This window comes from Dermacentor albipictus, chromosome 1 (genome assembly GCF_038994185.2).
Source record: "Dermacentor albipictus isolate Rhodes 1998 colony chromosome 1, USDA_Dalb.pri_finalv2, whole genome shotgun sequence".
Lineage (NCBI taxonomy): Eukaryota > Metazoa > Arthropoda > Arachnida > Ixodida > Ixodidae > Dermacentor > Dermacentor albipictus.
This window is the reverse complement of record NC_091821.1, coordinates 413349817-413367455: the sequence shown is the minus strand read 5'-3', so window position 1 is coordinate 413367455 and position 17639 is coordinate 413349817. Positions and strand designations below refer to the sequence as shown.

At 45.6% G+C, this 17639-nt stretch overlaps 1 protein-coding gene across 1 annotated transcript in view; it reads right to left on the bottom strand.

The window, feature by feature from the left end:
* Window positions 1-512: 512 nt before the first annotated feature.
* The window catches only part of Khc (kinesin heavy chain), a 132674-nt gene continuing 115547 nt past the window's right edge, over window positions 513-17639 (bottom strand). The window contains exons 16-20 of the mRNA XM_065445722.1: window positions 13589-14112; window positions 12090-12226; window positions 10673-10752; window positions 9618-9721; window positions 513-3765 (exon numbers count right to left, since the gene is read on the bottom strand). Coding sequence (XP_065301794.1) covers window positions 9618-9721; window positions 10673-10752; window positions 12090-12226; window positions 13589-14112 — 845 coding nt within the window. The 3' untranslated portion in view covers window positions 513-3765. The remainder of the gene's footprint in view (window positions 3766-9617; window positions 9722-10672; window positions 10753-12089; window positions 12227-13588; window positions 14113-17639) is intronic.

The window sequence follows — 17639 nt, the reverse complement described above, 5'->3', positions numbered from 1 at the left end:
GAAGTTCTTATTCTTATTGCCAGTTCCCGCAGTCAACCAGCATGAGACGGCTGCTGCCTAAAGGCACAGCAATATTGTGGTTGCACCACAGCACAACCTTCATACGAGTAGCGATGTGTTATGGAATCCTTAAGCACAGCTGCGCAGCTTCAGTATCCTTGCGTTATTTACACGAATCAAAGTGTGCCAAGCAACAAGTAATTCTCACTTTGGCCATTTCCTTACAATGTGGTACACAATTCTCACAGAAGCTGAAATTACAATGCGGATGGAATGTAAAAAAAGGCTTGTGTACTCAAATTTAGGTCACGCTAAAAAACACCAGGTGGGCAGAATTAACCATCATGGATACTCTATGCTGTCCCTCACAGCCAGCCTATAGTAGCTTTGATACATGTTACACAACAAATTCTCTGAATGGACACAAGCTTACATGTCTTCAAATGCTAAGTCTTCCTTGACTGCAAAACGAACAGAGAGAAAACACTATACAAGCACACACATGCACCAAATTACCACCAGAAAACAAAACTTTTATTAAGCCACATACAGTACAGTACATTTTTTTTTCATAAATTACTTTAATGCTTGACTTCCCATGGACACATTGCAAAAACGCAATAAAAAGGAGATAAAAGGTGGTTTAGGTGCGGATGCAACCCCGCCTGCAAGAAACATTACAAGCAAACCGCCTCACAAAAGCCCCAGTGTGTGTGTGTGTGTTTTTAGCATGCACTAATTGCACTAGCCCACCATGATGCTGCGCAAGATGCTGACAATGAGCCTACACTGTGGTTTCCAGAGGAGGCAACGTACCACCTATTACATGCACCAAATAAAGTGCTTATTTTTGGAGACAAAAAGTAAACGTGAAATCACACAAGAAAAATGAAAAGCAACAATCAGCCCAGAGGTTGTACGTCCGAGAAATGAATGGAAAAATACATTTTCAAGCCTACACAGTTCCCCTAGCAGCAGAGAAGCCAGGCCTGTTTCAATTGCAACTACACTATTCTTTTTTTTTAAACAGAAGTGCATTCCACTGAAACAATAAAAATAGTACAGCTATTTAACTCTGTAACAATAGCCTCAAAACACACTTTATATATAAATAATTGTTACATGCTACAAAATAGGAAGAAGGGAAATATATCAGGAGAGGTCATCGCTATTGCAAGCTGCTATGGCAGCTGTTTCAAAGTCAACTGTACCCCCCTCCTGCCTTGCAATGCTCACAGCAGCCATAAAGCAGGTGATATACAAAAAAACAGCAAATGACACCCCTTACCAACCTGAAAACATCACAACAGAGGGCTGAAAAGCATACTCTATTGGCATTGTGTAAATAATTGGGTAAAAAAAACAGACTACTATTTTTTTTTTGGTCCAGATGACGACACAAGATACACACTAAGAAAAAGAAAGTTACTGTGGAGAAAAAAAAAAAAGCACTAAGGGGACCTTCCAAGAACGCTTATCACACCAATGCTCTCTCTCTCACAACGGCATTCATACCCCAGATTTGTTTTCATGTCCAAGCTTTGTGTTTGAATGTCTGTGTGTGGCTGTTGTGTGTGTCCACATGTGTCGAGTGCATGTTTCTCTGTTGTGCGCTGCTTGTGTTGGTCATGAAAAAGGCACAACAAACCTCAAGGACGTCACCTGCAGCACTGCATCAAAAATATATACGCACGACTCTCCCATTTCCCTTCTTGCCATCATTCCATTTTGGGGGAAGGATTATGGGAAGGCCGGTTTGGGAAGGGGCCCAACAACCACTCCAAAAGGAATAACGCAAACAATACGCTAAGAAAAATTAAAATGCAAGAGCATGGACAGATGCTTGGAGAGAGGTTTGCAAACAATTTTAAAGTGGCAACTCGCACCTTCCCACAGCTGTCTCGTTGGAAATTGGCAAATGTAATTGGGATGCTTGACATATACATTGGAAGGATTCAGTACAAAGAAAGGCCATGAACCCAGCAACAGACAGCTTATGTGACATCTGGTGTGAGCATTCCTTTGGCAATGTATGTACAAGCAGTTGGGAAAAGGAATGAGCCTTGGGAACAGGGGCTACGTTAAGAGAGAGAGAGAGAGGGGAGAAAGAGAGACTCTGCTTCACATAGGAGCAGGTTTGATCTCTTCAACGAGGTTGACGTCACACTTGATCGGTAGCATCTGCAGGGTGCAGATTTCCTCTGTACCGCAACAGTGGACGCTCCCTCGGCAAAAAATCAAAACCCAGGAGCAAAATGCCGAACAGAGGAAAGAACTCTGGTGAAAGGGGGAGCTTAGAAAATTCAACGAAAAGCCAAACAGGACTTATGTTTTTACTCTCAGTACAGGACGGCATAAAAGCGTGATAGGTGCAAGAGCACGGCTACGACAGGAGAAAAATTAAGCATGACAAAAGGTTTTGCAGCAGACCAGATGCCACATGGTACTATGGTTTCATAGTCACTTCGATGTCTTTTCAACACCACGAAACTCAGGCACCCATCATGCATGACACACCCAGTGATCACCATTTTCTGAACCTACTCTTCATTGAATAGCACACTTCTGTGCAAGAGAGAAAATGACAAACAGTAAACGAGGTACATAAAGGAAATAAAGAAAAACAGTGCTGCTTCTTCAGACAATACACGTTCAATCCCATTGGTGAAACACACCCGTGTCAATTTCATTTAGCACCTGCCTATGTAGACCGCGGCTGCTGGCGTGCAATAGGTTGCAGAGCACGCCGTGTACAAGAGATGAGTGACTTCCAACCAAAGATCCAAGACCTCTTCCCCATACACAAGTATGTTACAACCATTCAACAGGCTGAAAGGTATGTGATCACTGCTGCCACAGTCACTTTATACCCAAACGATCGCCACATAAAAGAACAGTCAAGTAAAAGACACAATGAGAGAAGAAAATACAGAGCACATTGTTGCTCAATGAACTTGCAAGGCCGAGTCATGCAAGTACCTTTCTCATAAAAACAATCCACTGTCTACACACCCAACCCAACCTGCTTTCTTTTTTTTTCGCTTTTTTTTATTTGCAATTTGCTGAGCATGCGTTATTAAAAGATGAACTATGACAGAAATTGACAATCGAAAAAGGTCTTTCAGAAGCTGCAAGTGCATAAAGAACCTTTAATGCAATGCTTAAACCATATCACAACAGTCCCTACCACATAAAAAAAGAAAGAAAAAAAAAAGAAGCAACAATCAAGGCAAAACTAGGCGTATGCACTGAGCAACATTTTTGGTGCATGGTCACGAGTTATCGCCAGTTTCACAGGGAGACGAGAGCGAGCCTCTGACAAAGAGAGCGAGAGAGAGAGAATGGGAAGTGCAGATCAGAAAGCAGTTTGATCCTCTATAGCGCTTTTCATTTTCATTGCTGCCATCTTTGGAAAGAAGCTGCATGCCGTTGGCTGCACTACAAACTGCTGTCTGCTGCTGCTGCTTGGAAAGACAATGTACGCACAACAGAGCTCCCAAAGGATCGAAACCCGAGGGCAAGGTGGGGCGCAAAAACAGAAAACAAAAAGACATAACAGAGAGAACAATGGAGGGAGGAAGTGTGGGTAAACCCTGAAGGAACGTGTGATGCCCCGCGGCACGAGACACCAAACAAGCAAGGCCCAGTGTTGGTCTTCACTGCTTCCTTCCTCCTCTCGCCTTCCTTCTCTCCTCGACCTCTCGTGAGTGCTGGCAGCTGCAGTTGCGTGCACTTCGCGGCTGTGTGTTTTCGTGTATCCATGATCTGCAACAGGAAAAAGTAAGGAAGAGAAGAAAGAGAATGACTTAGCATCACCAGCACATTCGTGTAAAGTCAATAAGTGGGCAACAAAAAAGTGCTTCAACATTCTGAAAGGCAGCACTAGCTGTTAGACCACAGGAAGACAGACAGCCATTTTTACATCATTAAACAAAACCTTTTCCTAATTTGCAAGTGCACGTCTTTACACTGCACGTTTGCTCAGCTAATGGTGGCACATGTCACGGTTCAAATGAAGGCAGTGGCTAGCTGCACATGCTGTAGGGCTTGTCTCTTGTGCACGGTTTCATCTCACGAGCCACATCTACAGTTCCCACATCATAACATACAATGGTACCCAGGTCAAAGGTCCCCTGGTTTTGCGACGACCCAAGTTTTACGATGAATGAGTGTAGTCCCAGCAAAGTCCCCATAGAAGCAATGCATTGAAAACCTCGGTTATCTGACACGATTTCAAGCCTGACCTGCATTATACAACAAACCACGCGAAGCGCGGGTATGAGCAGCGGATGAAAGGCAAGTGCTGCGGGCCTCTTTCTTAGTGCCGTCTCTCCTAAAAGAGGGGGCCCCCCTCTTTGCATGTGGAACGTTTGGCCCTGCTCGATTGGTTCACTCCAGTACAGCTTTCTTCCCTGCCTTGTCTTGTTGTTCGTTTCTCTACCCATCCTCCAAGCGGCACCCATGCCACCCGCTCTGCTGAAACTGCGCCTTTTCAGCTCCACAATCGCTTTCTCCCTCTTTTCTTGTTGGTATTGCCTCTCGTCGCGCTGGAGAAGCGTTTCTCTTTCTAAGTTCCCGTTCTCACAGCAGCAGATCGCCAACAAGGTTGTGCCAAGAGGCTCAGGTTTTCGCACGTGCTCTTCGTCATGACGCAGTAAAAAGCATTCAGTTGAGAAGTTTTGGGTTGTGTCGAACAATGGCACTGTGTGATGTCCCAAAAGCGAACAGTTCTGTCGCTCAATAAATAAGCTGGATATCATTGAGGGGGTGGAAAAGCCCCCTTAATGATATCTGAAAGCTAGCACTGCCCGGGACCTGAAGATACCTGAATTTTTGCTTAGGACGATCCTGGGGAATAAAGCTACAATACTGCAGAAAGCAAACAAGCTTGGGCTCAAATGGAAGGCGGCAAAACAAAGTCCAGAGAAAGTCGTATTTTCAGGGTTCCAATGTGCAAGCAAACTGTGCGTGTACAATCCTTTGGCAAAAGTGACTGCACCGCCATGAGCTGGGCAAACTGCCTCGCAACAAAGCTAGCTTTAAAATGACAAAAAGGGCCTATTGCACTCTAACATCCTGGAACTTCACAGTGAGCTATGAGGGACACTGTAGTGCAGGACTATGGATTCATTTCAATCACCTAGGTTTCTTTACAGGCATGACAGTTGGGAATCGAATCCACGACCTCGTGCTTAGGCACATGACACCATAGCCACTGCAATGGGTGAACAACTTTGTGCGGTCCAGTAGCTAGCACTGCAACTCTGAACGTTTATGCTCAGCCAACTTGCTCAATTTCACACTATCGTAGTAAAGTGCTAGTAATGTTGAATACGATCATTTCGACCACAAACTTTCAAGTCAACCATGCAAAGTTAGAAGTGCTTGAAATTTACCAAACACAGATAAGCCAAGTCACATTCACGTGAACAGATACACATAAGAAGCATTCTCAAAATTGAGCGAAAGTATGCATAAAGTCAATCGAACACGGAAACCTAACGAGAGCTCCACAAAAGAGGTCCATTACCATTAGTTGCTCACATCTTGCAAAATAGTTCTCTATAGCAAACAGCTTCATCCACGCTTGAAATCAGAAGACCAGATTCTGAACGTGTGCCACATTTCTGTCGTTAAGTGCTCTATGATACAACTTTTTTTTCTTGAGCCACTTCTGGCCACAGTACAGGTATCCCTCTTGTATTAAAGTGGGAAGCCGTACTGTACAGCTTACATCTGCGCAACCAGCAAGACCTGGTGCGGTGGGTCTGGAAGACAGCCAAGGTGCAGGAGCCCTGGCCTGAGGGTCCCTCCCTGGAACGGGAGCCCCAGCTCCCTGTGTTGACTTTTTATGCGAAGCATATTACGAGGGCTCAACCCAGCTCCTCAGGCGCGGCGGTGACCATGAAATCACGTGACACCGTGACGTCACGACAGAGGAGAAGTGGCTTTGGCTCAACTCTTGCAAGACGGGCTGGGTGGGAATCGAACCAGGGTCTCCGGAGTGTGGGACGGAGACGCTACCACTGAGCCACGAGTACAACGCTTCAAAGCGGTACAAAAGCGCCTCTAGTGAATGCGGTGTTGCCTTAGAAATGCGCTGTTTCTAAGGCGTGCGTCTCTTGCTCAGGCGCACATTTCGTTGCCGCGCCGAACGCTGCTTTGCTCGACGCTCACCGCGTCCAATGCGGGACGCGTAGTCGCTGCCCTGTAGCCCATTGTCTTACACCCCTTGGCGGGTCGACGGGAACGCTGTCGCGTTCCACTCTTGAAGGCGAAGAAGTAATGCATGAGTTGTTTCTTCGTCTAGCCGAACCAAATATAGCCAAGCAACAGCAGTTCACCAGGCTAAACAGTGGTTCAACAACTAAAATAAAGGCTAGTATGCTTCGCATCCTGGGCTTAACCTTACCTAAGCCACAGCCATTTTTTTTGTTTTCATTAGAGTTATTTCTCTCTATTAAGGGATCAAGTATGGTTTGCCTGGAAGCACCATTTAAATGACACTGCTTTAACCCTTTCGCTGTCACGGACGTACCGGTACGTCTTTGCGCTCCCCCCCCCCCAGTGTCACTGACGTACCGGTACGTTCTCTATCGTGTGTTCAAAATTTTACGCCTGAGTGCAAAGCAGGCGCTCCTGGACTGGCCACATCATCTGTTGAATCTTTCTACAAGTTAGTATTTTCGCCCCGCACTGTGTTGGTACACGTATTGAAGAGTACGATGCGACTGCCACTCGCCCCTCTCTCTTTGCCGAGCGGCGCGGAGGCTCCGCGTTCGCTGGATCATGCGTTGCGCGCATGTGGTTATGGGTTGTTCAAAGGTTGTTCTGCCATCTCCATTGGTTTGAAGATTCTTATTTTTCTTCTGTTGGTGTGTCTGCTACGGCGCATCAAGTTCAGGCGCACATGCCGTTGCCTCTCTGAAAAGAGTGACTTGATTGCTGCTTTCGCTCTCTCACCGCACCCTCGCTTCCAACTTGCAGCAGTAAACGTAAAGCCCTTTAAACTTTGTTTTAGCCTTTTTCCATCTCCCTCTGTTTTCTCGATCACACAACGTCCTATTTCTCTCCGTTGTGCGGGCGACTGAAAGCGCATCCTCCCTGCGCGCAGTTACTTTCGGATGGCTGAGCGCGTGGGACCATCTGCTCATTGGAGCAGTGGCTCTTCTTATTCAGAATAAGAGCCGAGCTCGGATTTGGACTCTGACAGCGTCTCATGCAAGGAAGAGGTGAATTCCGCATCGTCAGATTCGGATGTTGAACGGATGTCATGGTCAGGCTGATGATGATGATGATGTTTACTAACAACAGCTGTAGAACACTGAAATGTGCATATTGCATTGACTTTGTTATTTGTATACCAATAATAATCAAAAATAAATTGCTATGTTCATTCCCTGTTATGCTCGTCCCCCTGAAACCAAGCCGACACTGAGGGTACGCCACGGCCAGAAAGGTCCGACAGCAAAAGGGTTAAGGAGGGGACAATAGGCACATATAGGACATCAGAGATCTTTGCGATTTTCTTAGATTCCTCTGAACTGAACATTCTTTTCAGGCACACAGGCCTTCAGAAAAAGCTTCTCACCAGGGTCACGTCTCTTTATTGCAGGTTTAGATTATTTAGAGCAAGTTATTTTGAGAAAAAAAAAACACAAGCAAATAAGTGTTTAGGTGACAATAAAGCAACAAAAGATATAAATAAAATACATGTGCAGTTTAAACATGTTTTTTTGTTGAAAATGTAGATAATGCAACATAATTATTTCTTTACAAATGTAATCACATTCACACAACCCATATTTAAGTTTTAGACTGGTTTGCCATAGTTAGCCACGAGTGAAGAGTTGAGACGTAGCATATGTCATCACCGCCCTTTACTGTCGTGGCAGAGTCAAACAGTAACCGACAGCTGGCACCATGCTGTTTTGCCTAAAACGTGACAACACGGACAGAAACCAAGCGAGGACACAGCTGACAGCATTCCAACACATCACATGGACACAGCATTTCTTGCTGCTTGCAGAAATATTGCTTGTTGTACAGAAGTCCATGTGGTAACCCACCTGCTACCTCGTGATCACGTAACATGACAGCAACCAGTGCGCCCGCTTCAATTTGAATTTGCTCTTGCTATTTGCTCTCCTCAATGAAAGCAAGAAATAAACAGTAAAACGAGCCTTCGCTTCATTTCATCTCACACTAAGTACATCTCCAAGATTGTCGCACGAGCACAATCTCGGAGGCCACAGAGTCACAGAAGTGTTTTGATTTATAGCTATAAGATGGCACTGCAGCATTTGCCAGTGGTGACATGGAATGCTTGCACTGGCAATGACGACATATTAAGCTAGACCTAGTGCCCTGTGGTTAAAATGTTGGCTTTGCAGGACATTTGAGATTGTTTTATGGGTTTACGATTGCAATGATTCAGACAACACTGGAAGTTTGTTGCTACTTTATTTCGTGATGTTGCATCCATCTATGAAGTTATCCCACAGCAAGATGCAACGGCGTTCTGTTGCTGTCACTTGAATGATGTGTGCTTCGCAAGCCAGTGTGAGCTTGCAGACCACCAATGAATTGGGAAAAAGAACAGCATTGGAATAAGATGGTAACATTAACCCATACCAGAATATGATAAAAATAGGCAACATCTGGTAACATAAGAGAAAGAATTTTGTTTTCGTCTTTTAACCTTCTCAGCAAAGTCAACTCACTACCTGCCATGTGCAAAACACTTTATTCCTATACTTGTAAATGCATTAAAACAAATGCTCGAAATCTGGACAATCCGAAAAAGAAATGTGTGCAATGCCAAATGATCCTTGCAACTCCATGACTCCCGACACATAGTGTATTTTCGTGCATGTAACCTGTACCAAAATTTCAGAACATTTAACAGTAAAGTTGGAGTGCAGGTTATATGCGAATTTCGTCTTGAAGTGTGGCTTCACAGCTAAGGTCTACACCCCTCAAAGTTTCGCTACCTTCTAGGGAACCCCACCCTCTCCCCACCCCAAGATGTTGAAGCTCCCTTCTCTTTCCTTCCAGGAGCCCATTCTCCTCCTCTTAACGGGTTGCCATTTTGTGTTTAGTAGTAGGCGACTAGTGCACACGGCACCAGAAAACTCTGTTCCCGCAGTGTTCTCTTGGTCCACGCCTTGTGCTTTGCGATACAGTGAGAGTCACATCACCGCTGAAATTTTCAGCTCGGTCGCTTTGCTCTGTTGGCATTGCCAATGTGAAGGCGGCTCCATCTGCACTGTCATCCTCTGTCGTGTGAATGCTAGCTGCAAAGTTATCCGATTCATGTCACATGTCACGTGACTGATTTGTCCACTATCACGTCCACTGTGTGATTCCAGCTTTGTCAGCATCGCTGAAAGGGGGGGGAGAGGACACTGTCGCTGGTCGAAGATACAACATGGGTGAGTCGTGCACATGCGAATGCAAACTTCTTGTGCAAAAATATGAACGATGTATGCAGTTATTTTCATGGGTTACGCACGTGGATTTGGTTTTTCTTTCTAGGCTGTTGTAATTGTGGGTGCAGGTTATACACGGAAAAATATGGTACACTGGCTCGCCAGACACACTGTGGACATACATACCTAAGCCTTTTCCGCAGCTGCATTTGGCGGCTGGTAGACCATGCCACCACCTCGGATTGCAGCACCCACAGGGACATGGGGCTGGCCGGCTCGAATTGGCTTGGCTGCACAAAAAAATTGAAAAACACTCAAGGTAACCACAGAAGAAACAGGCCAACATCAACTGCAATCAGTCCTGTGATGTGAGCTAAATGTGTGACAGAAGGGAGAACTGTTAGCAGTGGCCCTCAGTTTTAGCTTGCGGAGCATACAGAAACAGTGTGTTTACACAAGTGGTGATTACTGTTATCACCGCAGAGCGCTCTTGTTAGCAGATTGGAGATAAGGTTGTTTACGGACGTTCCTTGACAAGATCAGTACAACATTCACAGTACAGAGTGTGTGCTATAGTCCAACAGGCATGATTTGACCACAGTATGAGCTGATGCTGCAACATGAGAGGGAACTGGTGATGTAGATGTGAGGATGGCTTGCATTAATAATAAGGGATTACAACGGTGTAGCAACATTGAAAGCAATATATCTGACAGAGGAAGAGATGGCTTTACCATGCCAGTATATCTGCACACATCACCCAGCATAATCCAGCCCATGTGAAAAGGGCCCAGTGGATGCGATTTCCCGCCCACACTTATGCAGAACTCGTCAACGTAGTGCAAGGAAGCAGCCAGGTAGGTGTAGGGCATCTTTGGAGCATCTTTGGAGTAAGGCACGAAGCCAGCACATGTTTACTGAACAGACATGATGACATCCACAGGCCCCACAGACCGTGGATGTTCAGCAGATTGCATTACACGGGAACACTGCCATTGGTGTGGGCAGATTTGCAAGGCAAGTCGCCGATTGACACACTGAGCCTGCAGCAGGGTGTGGCCTTGTGGCTCTCAAGAACCCTTTCACCAGTAGACTGTGACGGCCAAGCTAATGTGTACAGAATTCACATACTTTGTACTCTGCACAGAGGGGTAAAGGATCCACTTCAACATCAAATAGTCATGTAGTGATGAAATGTGCACGCACAGACAAGCGGAATCAACACAGCCACTTGCACCCACCTATTTGTGCCATGTGCGTCCTCCTGGCCAGGTTCTTCTGCCTGACAGCCTCCTTGATGCGATCCACCTCATACTGGTAGCTGAAATGTTGCATGCGTGCATAATGTAGCCATGGCACCAATAGTATACAAGATGGCATGAAGGGCAAGCAAGAGATGTTTTCACATTTACAGGGCAAAACAAAGCAACAGCAAACATTTACACGAACCTGACTCCTTCTTATCTTTGAAAGCAAGTAACAGTTTCAAACTGACCACTATATTATCTCTCATCCATGCCTCAGCCATATATATAATTACCCACAATTGGAAGTGACATTTGTTAATGCTTGCTCGCATTGTAACAGATAAAAAAATGTTGCCCATAGCTCGCTTTTGCCTGCAATGTCCATCGCATCTTGAGTTGCTCCTGAAACATATACTGGCTACTCATATGAGTAAACCAAGCAGCTGCTTATTGTGCATGTCTAAGCTCAGCCTAAACATTCCAAAATTTCTGCCCAGGGTGTCCATCACACATTTCCACATTTTCAAATATTTCCAGGTTTTAACTGACGTTCTGGATGGAAATTCCCAAATGGTCCACAACACTTATGTTTCCAAGAAAGGTGACTTGTGCTTGTTACAGCATCTGTGTTGATCAAATATTTGTAAGAGTTACTTTCTACCAACCGTGATTAGGTTGTACATGGCGTCCATAACTAAATGCTACACTGAACCATGTATCTCACCTGTTCTAGCTACTTGGCCAGATCTAGCATTTCCAAATCCTGGAGACCAGACCGAGCTGCAGATCTTTTTTTCTTTAATTCAGCAGCCTATTTTTTCTATTTTTCCTGTTAGCTACTAGCCCTTCTAAAAATGCATAGATGAATTTTCCTGACAGAAACCAAGGTGACCTTCCCATTGGCTTTTCCAAACATGCTAAAATATACTGATGATTCAAGTTTTCCGTAATCCACAATAATAATATTGAGTCCTGTGCATATCAGCCAGCAATTATTATTTCTGCTCGTAAAATAATAAGAATGCCCGAATGTTGACTTACACTGTGAACGGCATCTCCAATTAACCACGAGTGACATCTGTGTTCACACATACCAATGCCACGTCTCAAACAGTGAAATATGTCAAAGATAGTGCTCATGTGCATCCACTCTATCTGCTGCCTTTGTATTGCACCTGAACGTACAGAAGCGCACTGCATCAAATACGAGCCTACCACATTCTAAAAAATTTATTTTCCTAGGTAGTGTTGGCAAGGTTTTTCTGAAACGCAGTTGGTCACGCAAGCTGCACCTGCCAGGCAAGTGCTTGAAACCAGCTGTTCTCCAGCTCCGTCATACATGCCGATGTGTGAAGACCTTTAGAAAAGCTGCGCTATATAAGGGGAGGAAAAAAAGCAACCAGGCACCCACCGCTTTCTGTCGCGCATGGCACTTTCCTTCGCTTCTTTCAGAGCACTCTCCAGAGCCTTAACTCGCTCCATGGTTGCTCGCAAGCGCTTCTCCAGCTTAGGCAGTTCACAGCGCAAGTCGGCGTTGTCACGCACCAACTGCAACAAACAGGACCGAGAAGGGAAGTGACCACAATGCGCAAGATTTTAGACAAAGGCACAAGAAAACTCTGCTCCCTTGAGAAAAAACTTCTACAACAAGCTTTCCTCACACCTAGCACCCATGTCTCATGTGGCATGTGCTGTCAAATTGAGAAGTATCAATTGATGACTACAGTTGAACCATGTTACTGCAAACTTCTAGGGACAGGAGATGTTTGTGTGAATTATTCAGTCAAAAAGAATGTTGTACAAGACAAAATTACTGTATTTACTCATGTAAAGCCTGCACTTTCCAGATATTTAACAGGGTGCAGGCCTTACACAAGGCAGGCCAATGGCTACTTACTGAAGCCTCAAACTGCACTATGACTGCTATGCAGAATGTCACAACCACTAGCACTTTGAACTTCATCTTTCAACTGTCAACTTCAACTTTCAACTGTCATCATTGTTTGGCGAGCTAGCCTCATTGGCACTCTCCCAAAGCTAGTTGTCCTCCATGCCATCCATTGCTGTTTGAGATTCCCAAAATGCAACAGAAGACCTGTTGCTGGCCCATCAGAGCATCATATTTGAACTTCTTCCTCACATTACCAATAGCAGGCTTTACATGCCATAGCTGCAGTGTTGGCCATGAGGGAAAAGCTTCAGGTTAACATTTATCACTGGGCATGATCACCTAAGACCATGTATGCAAGTATTCCCGGATTCAGCCGCCACTAAAATTTAACCAACGCATACCTGCAAACCTGTGCCCTTCAAAATTGGTAAAAAATCCTGTGGATCCACCGAGGGAGGGTAGCACATATTTTAAGCTTGCCCTGATTGCACATTTTTGCGGGACACATACTCAATTTATTAATGATGGTTTACCTTTATATGTAGCACACAAGCTACAGCAATCTTGAAACAGCAGACCTTGACAAGCAATACACTGTTTCTAGATCAAAGCAACTTCTTCGACTTTACTGTTGCTAATTTTACCTGCTTCTGGAAGTATGTCTGAATAAACTCGCTCACAGCAAGTACTGCTATGCCATCTTCACATCATCAGAAGACCTACAATGGAATGTTCCTATACTGATGAGCAAAACATTTTCACAAACAGAACTAAGTTTTCATAAAACTTCATGCAACGTTCATAAAATAGTAAAATCAGACCAAATTCATAAACTTACAGAACAGTCGTGAGAGATGGCAGATATGCCACAGTAACTGAAAATTTAACGAACCTGTGAACTCATATTTGGCAGCAGCAGCATCAGCAAATTGGAGCCACTCAGTCACCACGATGAGCACCAACTAAGTTTTTGAACGAGACCGATGGAGAGAAGCGCATCAGAAATGTGCAGCACAAACCTGTTTGTGGACCTTGGTGAGCTGGTCCAAGTTGTTCTCGAGGAAGGCAATCTTCTGCTTCTGGGCTAGGGAGCCGCCACCGCCGGAGTCGTCGGCATCCTCCCCCTGGTTGGCCTTCTTGACCCGGCTCTGCAGGTCCTGCACGAAGAGCTTGCGCAAGTTGTGCAGCGTCTGCAGCTCTTTGGAGACTGTCTCCTCGAGACCCTTCAGGTCCTGGCGCGCCTGTTCGCGACGTGCGTTGAGGAACTGCAGCTCCTGCAACTTGTGGCTCTTCTCCTGCTCCTCCTGCTTGAGCCGGTCGTACTCCTGCTGCAGCCGCTCCTGTGCCAGCGACAACTTCTGGTTGGTGTCCTTCAGCGCGTCGATGTGGCCGATCTTGTCGGCAATCTCGTCTCGCAGTGAGCTCAGCTGCTTCTGGTGGGCGTCGCGGTGCTTCTCGATCTGCTGCTCGAGGGCCTCCTTCATCTTCTCGGCAGAGTCCTTCTCCTTCTCTTTCTCCCGAGAGGTTATGATGTGCATCTCCTCTGCAAGAGAATGTGGCATCAAATGCATAAGGCGCACAGGGTACCAAGGTTTACAAGCTCTTGTTTGTGGTATTAGTACAGCTGAAACTCAATACAGTAGAGCCTCGATATGCTGAACACGGATACAACAAATTAATGAATACAATAACATAAACAAAATGTTTCTCATTAAAATATGTTTATACCAAATATTGGATATAACAATGGTATCCTTATGACAGATGTGGCGGTTATGACGAATTATTGGATACAACGAAATGAACCAAGAATCTGGCTGGCTGCTTTTTATTTCAGTGAGTAATTTGTGGTAGCAAAGCCAAAATTACAAGACCCAAGACTATATAAATTATAGCAACTAGTATATTTGTTTGCTGACAGTTCAACGTATACAGTTAAACCTGGATATAACGAAGTTGACAAAAGCTCGCAATTTTTCGTTACATGCAGGTTTTCGTTACATGCAGGTTTCGCGTGAAGGCTCGTACGAATGATGCGGAAACGAAACCAAATAGCTCAATATATCCGCGAAGGTGAACTCACCCTTCAAGCATTTATTTTACACCAAAAAACTGCGTAATTTGCGCTTGCTTCTTCGGCACAAGTGACGGCACAACACGCCGCTCCAAAGAAGCTAAATCGTGTAGAGCTCCTTCATCGTCGAGCGAGCCGACGAAACGGCGCATAACGTCCATTGCGTTCATCACCTCCTTTGCAGAAGGCACGTCACACGGATCTGCCTCACAGGCACCATTATCACCGCCATCGGGATTTTGCACGCTTTCAGCTACTGCTGCATCGGACATTTCTTCTGTAGCCACGGCGGCGTTGTCAGCAAACAAAAAGTCAGTCAGTTCAACGTCGTCGGGTACACCACCGTTAGTGCGTAGCTCGTTCCACGCTTCGGCCACATCGGACGGAGTAGAAAGGTCTTCCTCCTCTTCCTCGTCGGCACCAGCCCGTGCGTTTTTGGCTATTCCGGCCTTTAAAAAGCAATTCGCGATAACTTCTGCCCTGACCTCTTGCCAGGAGGCAGCAAGCATCTCGACTGCTTGATAAATGTCGATCTTCATCTCCCGTTCCAGACGGATGTCGAGAAGTATCTTCTGGATTAGTCGGCGCCGGTAACAGCATTTAAAACTGTTAATGACCCCTTTGTCCAGGGGCTGTATTAGAGACGTGCAGTTGGCCGGGAAGTAATGCAGTTCGATGTTCGACAGCTGCAGGCCCTCGACGTGGTGCGCCGAGCAATTGTCCAGCAGTAGGCAAACTTGACGGCCTTGCCGCTTGACGTCCTGGTTAAATTCCTTCAACCACTCAGAAAATATTGGCCGAGTCATCCAAACTTTGGAATTCGCCACATACTTCACGGGCATACGCTTCGTCCCCTTAAAACACCTGGGACGGGCACTTTTGCCGACAACTAGCGGGACTCGCTTGTCTGTGCCGTCGAGGTTGGCACATAGCAGAATCGTTATGCGGAGCTTGCTCTGCTTTCCACCGCGGCAGTCGTCGCCTTTTAACGCTAGCGTGCAGCCCGGAAGCATCTGATAAAATAGAGCCGTCTCGTCGGCATTGTAGACATCAGCCGCCTCGAAGCGACTCAGGATTCCAGGCAGCTCGTCAGCCACCCACGAAGCAGCAGCATCGCTGTCTGCGGAGGCAGATTCGCCGCTGATTACTCTTCCGACGACACCATGCCGGCTCTTAAATCCCTGCAGCCACCCGTTGCTTGCCTTGAAATCATCATGGCCCAAGATACACGCAAAATCCTTTGCCTTCTGTTGCAAGATCGCACCACTTATGGGTACATTTCTGGCTCTCGTGTCCAAAAACCATGTGAACACTGCCTTGTCCACATCAGTGTATGTGGACAGCTTCAGTCTTTTTTTCTTCGAGCTTGTTCCCGACTCCACTGCGTTTCTGATGCTGTGTTCCGCACTCAAAATCGTTGATAATGTGCTCGCTGGAATGCTGAAACGGGCGGCAACGTCCTTCTTCTTCTCGCCCGCGGAGACAGCATTTAAAATTGCGAGTTTGTCTTCAAAAGACAGAACTTTTCGTTTTCTGGCAGCAGAACTCATCACGACCAACCGACGACGTAGTTAGAAGCGGAGATGCACGACTACACGCCGACAGGCAGGCCTAGCACCTCCAAAACAAGTCGGACAAACCAGTACCAGGGCACAGTTGACACACGCACACGTGCAGAACGCAGGACAACACTCAAAATGGCGAATGCAACGCATCCATAGAGAAAGAAAAAAAAAGTGACTCATGTCGTTCGTCATGGAGTGTCGTTCGTCATCGTCCCTCTCCCTTCCCGCGCCCTGGCAATGAAAGAACCGGCTATCAGCGTTGCTTTTCAAGTGAATTCTTACACATAAGTGCGTCTAAGCCGTTGAAACAAATAAAAATCACTAAATAAGAATGCTTGTCCTCAAATCTATACGAAACAAAATCAATCTGAAAGAGAAATCAGCTGCCGATACCAATGCCACCTGGCGTCACGCTAGACAAGCAAAGCCTAAAAAGACTGCTACGTTAGGCACGGAGCGGCGCTAGTTGCCGCCATCATCATCATCATCATCGCTAACTTTGCTCGGTCGCGGCAATCCCTGGCGTTCGCGTAGCTGCTGGCTCCTTACAATATTAATATTCAATAATCTAGAGCATTTCTTCGGCCGAATTTTCCTTAAAAGTGCAAAAAGTAATGACTGATCAGCTTTGGGAGTTCGTTACATCAAGGCTAACCGCCGCAACGCGTTCGTTACATCAAGGTCGAAAATACATGGGCTTCAATGGGGGCAGCGTTGGGGAATTCAAAAACTTCGTTAAATCCAGGAATTCGTTACATATAGGTTCGTTACATCCAGGTTTAACTGTATATGTATTCTGGTATCAATAATGACAAATACTCAGCAAAGGCAACTCGAAATGGCCCATTCTGAACTTGCACGCAAGGTTCAGTCCATGGATCCCGCATTTTTGGTTTTGTTATAACAGGGAAATATTTCACTGAATTAAAGCATGGCCAAGCAAATGTTAAATTTGCTTGGTCACGCACAGTATGCAAAGTTTGTGAGAACGAAAGGGAGAGAGCAGCCAATCGGCAAGTGGTGAACTCCCTGGAAGTTCAGTTGCCTCATTTGTCGTCTGCTTTAAGACAACATACTACAAAACGAAATATTTCTCGTCTTCCAATGAATGATATCCTTGTATTAAAAAATGTATTTTTTTCTTCTCAAGCTTAAACACATTCTCAAATAGTAATATGTATGACTACTACAATTTATAACTATTAGTTTCCTTGCGTGATCCCTAGGTGGTGTCGCACACAGCGAGGAAAAAAAAGAGAAAAGAAACGAAAAGAAACAACGGGAACAGTGGTGCACATTTCAAGAGGCAACAACAACATTCCACTGGCTTGCTGGCACCCAATTATGGGGTCGAGTTCGCTGCACAACCAACGCACTGTTGTTTCAAGAAATGAAAGCAACGCTGGAATTCACTTTTTGTTATGTCTTCAA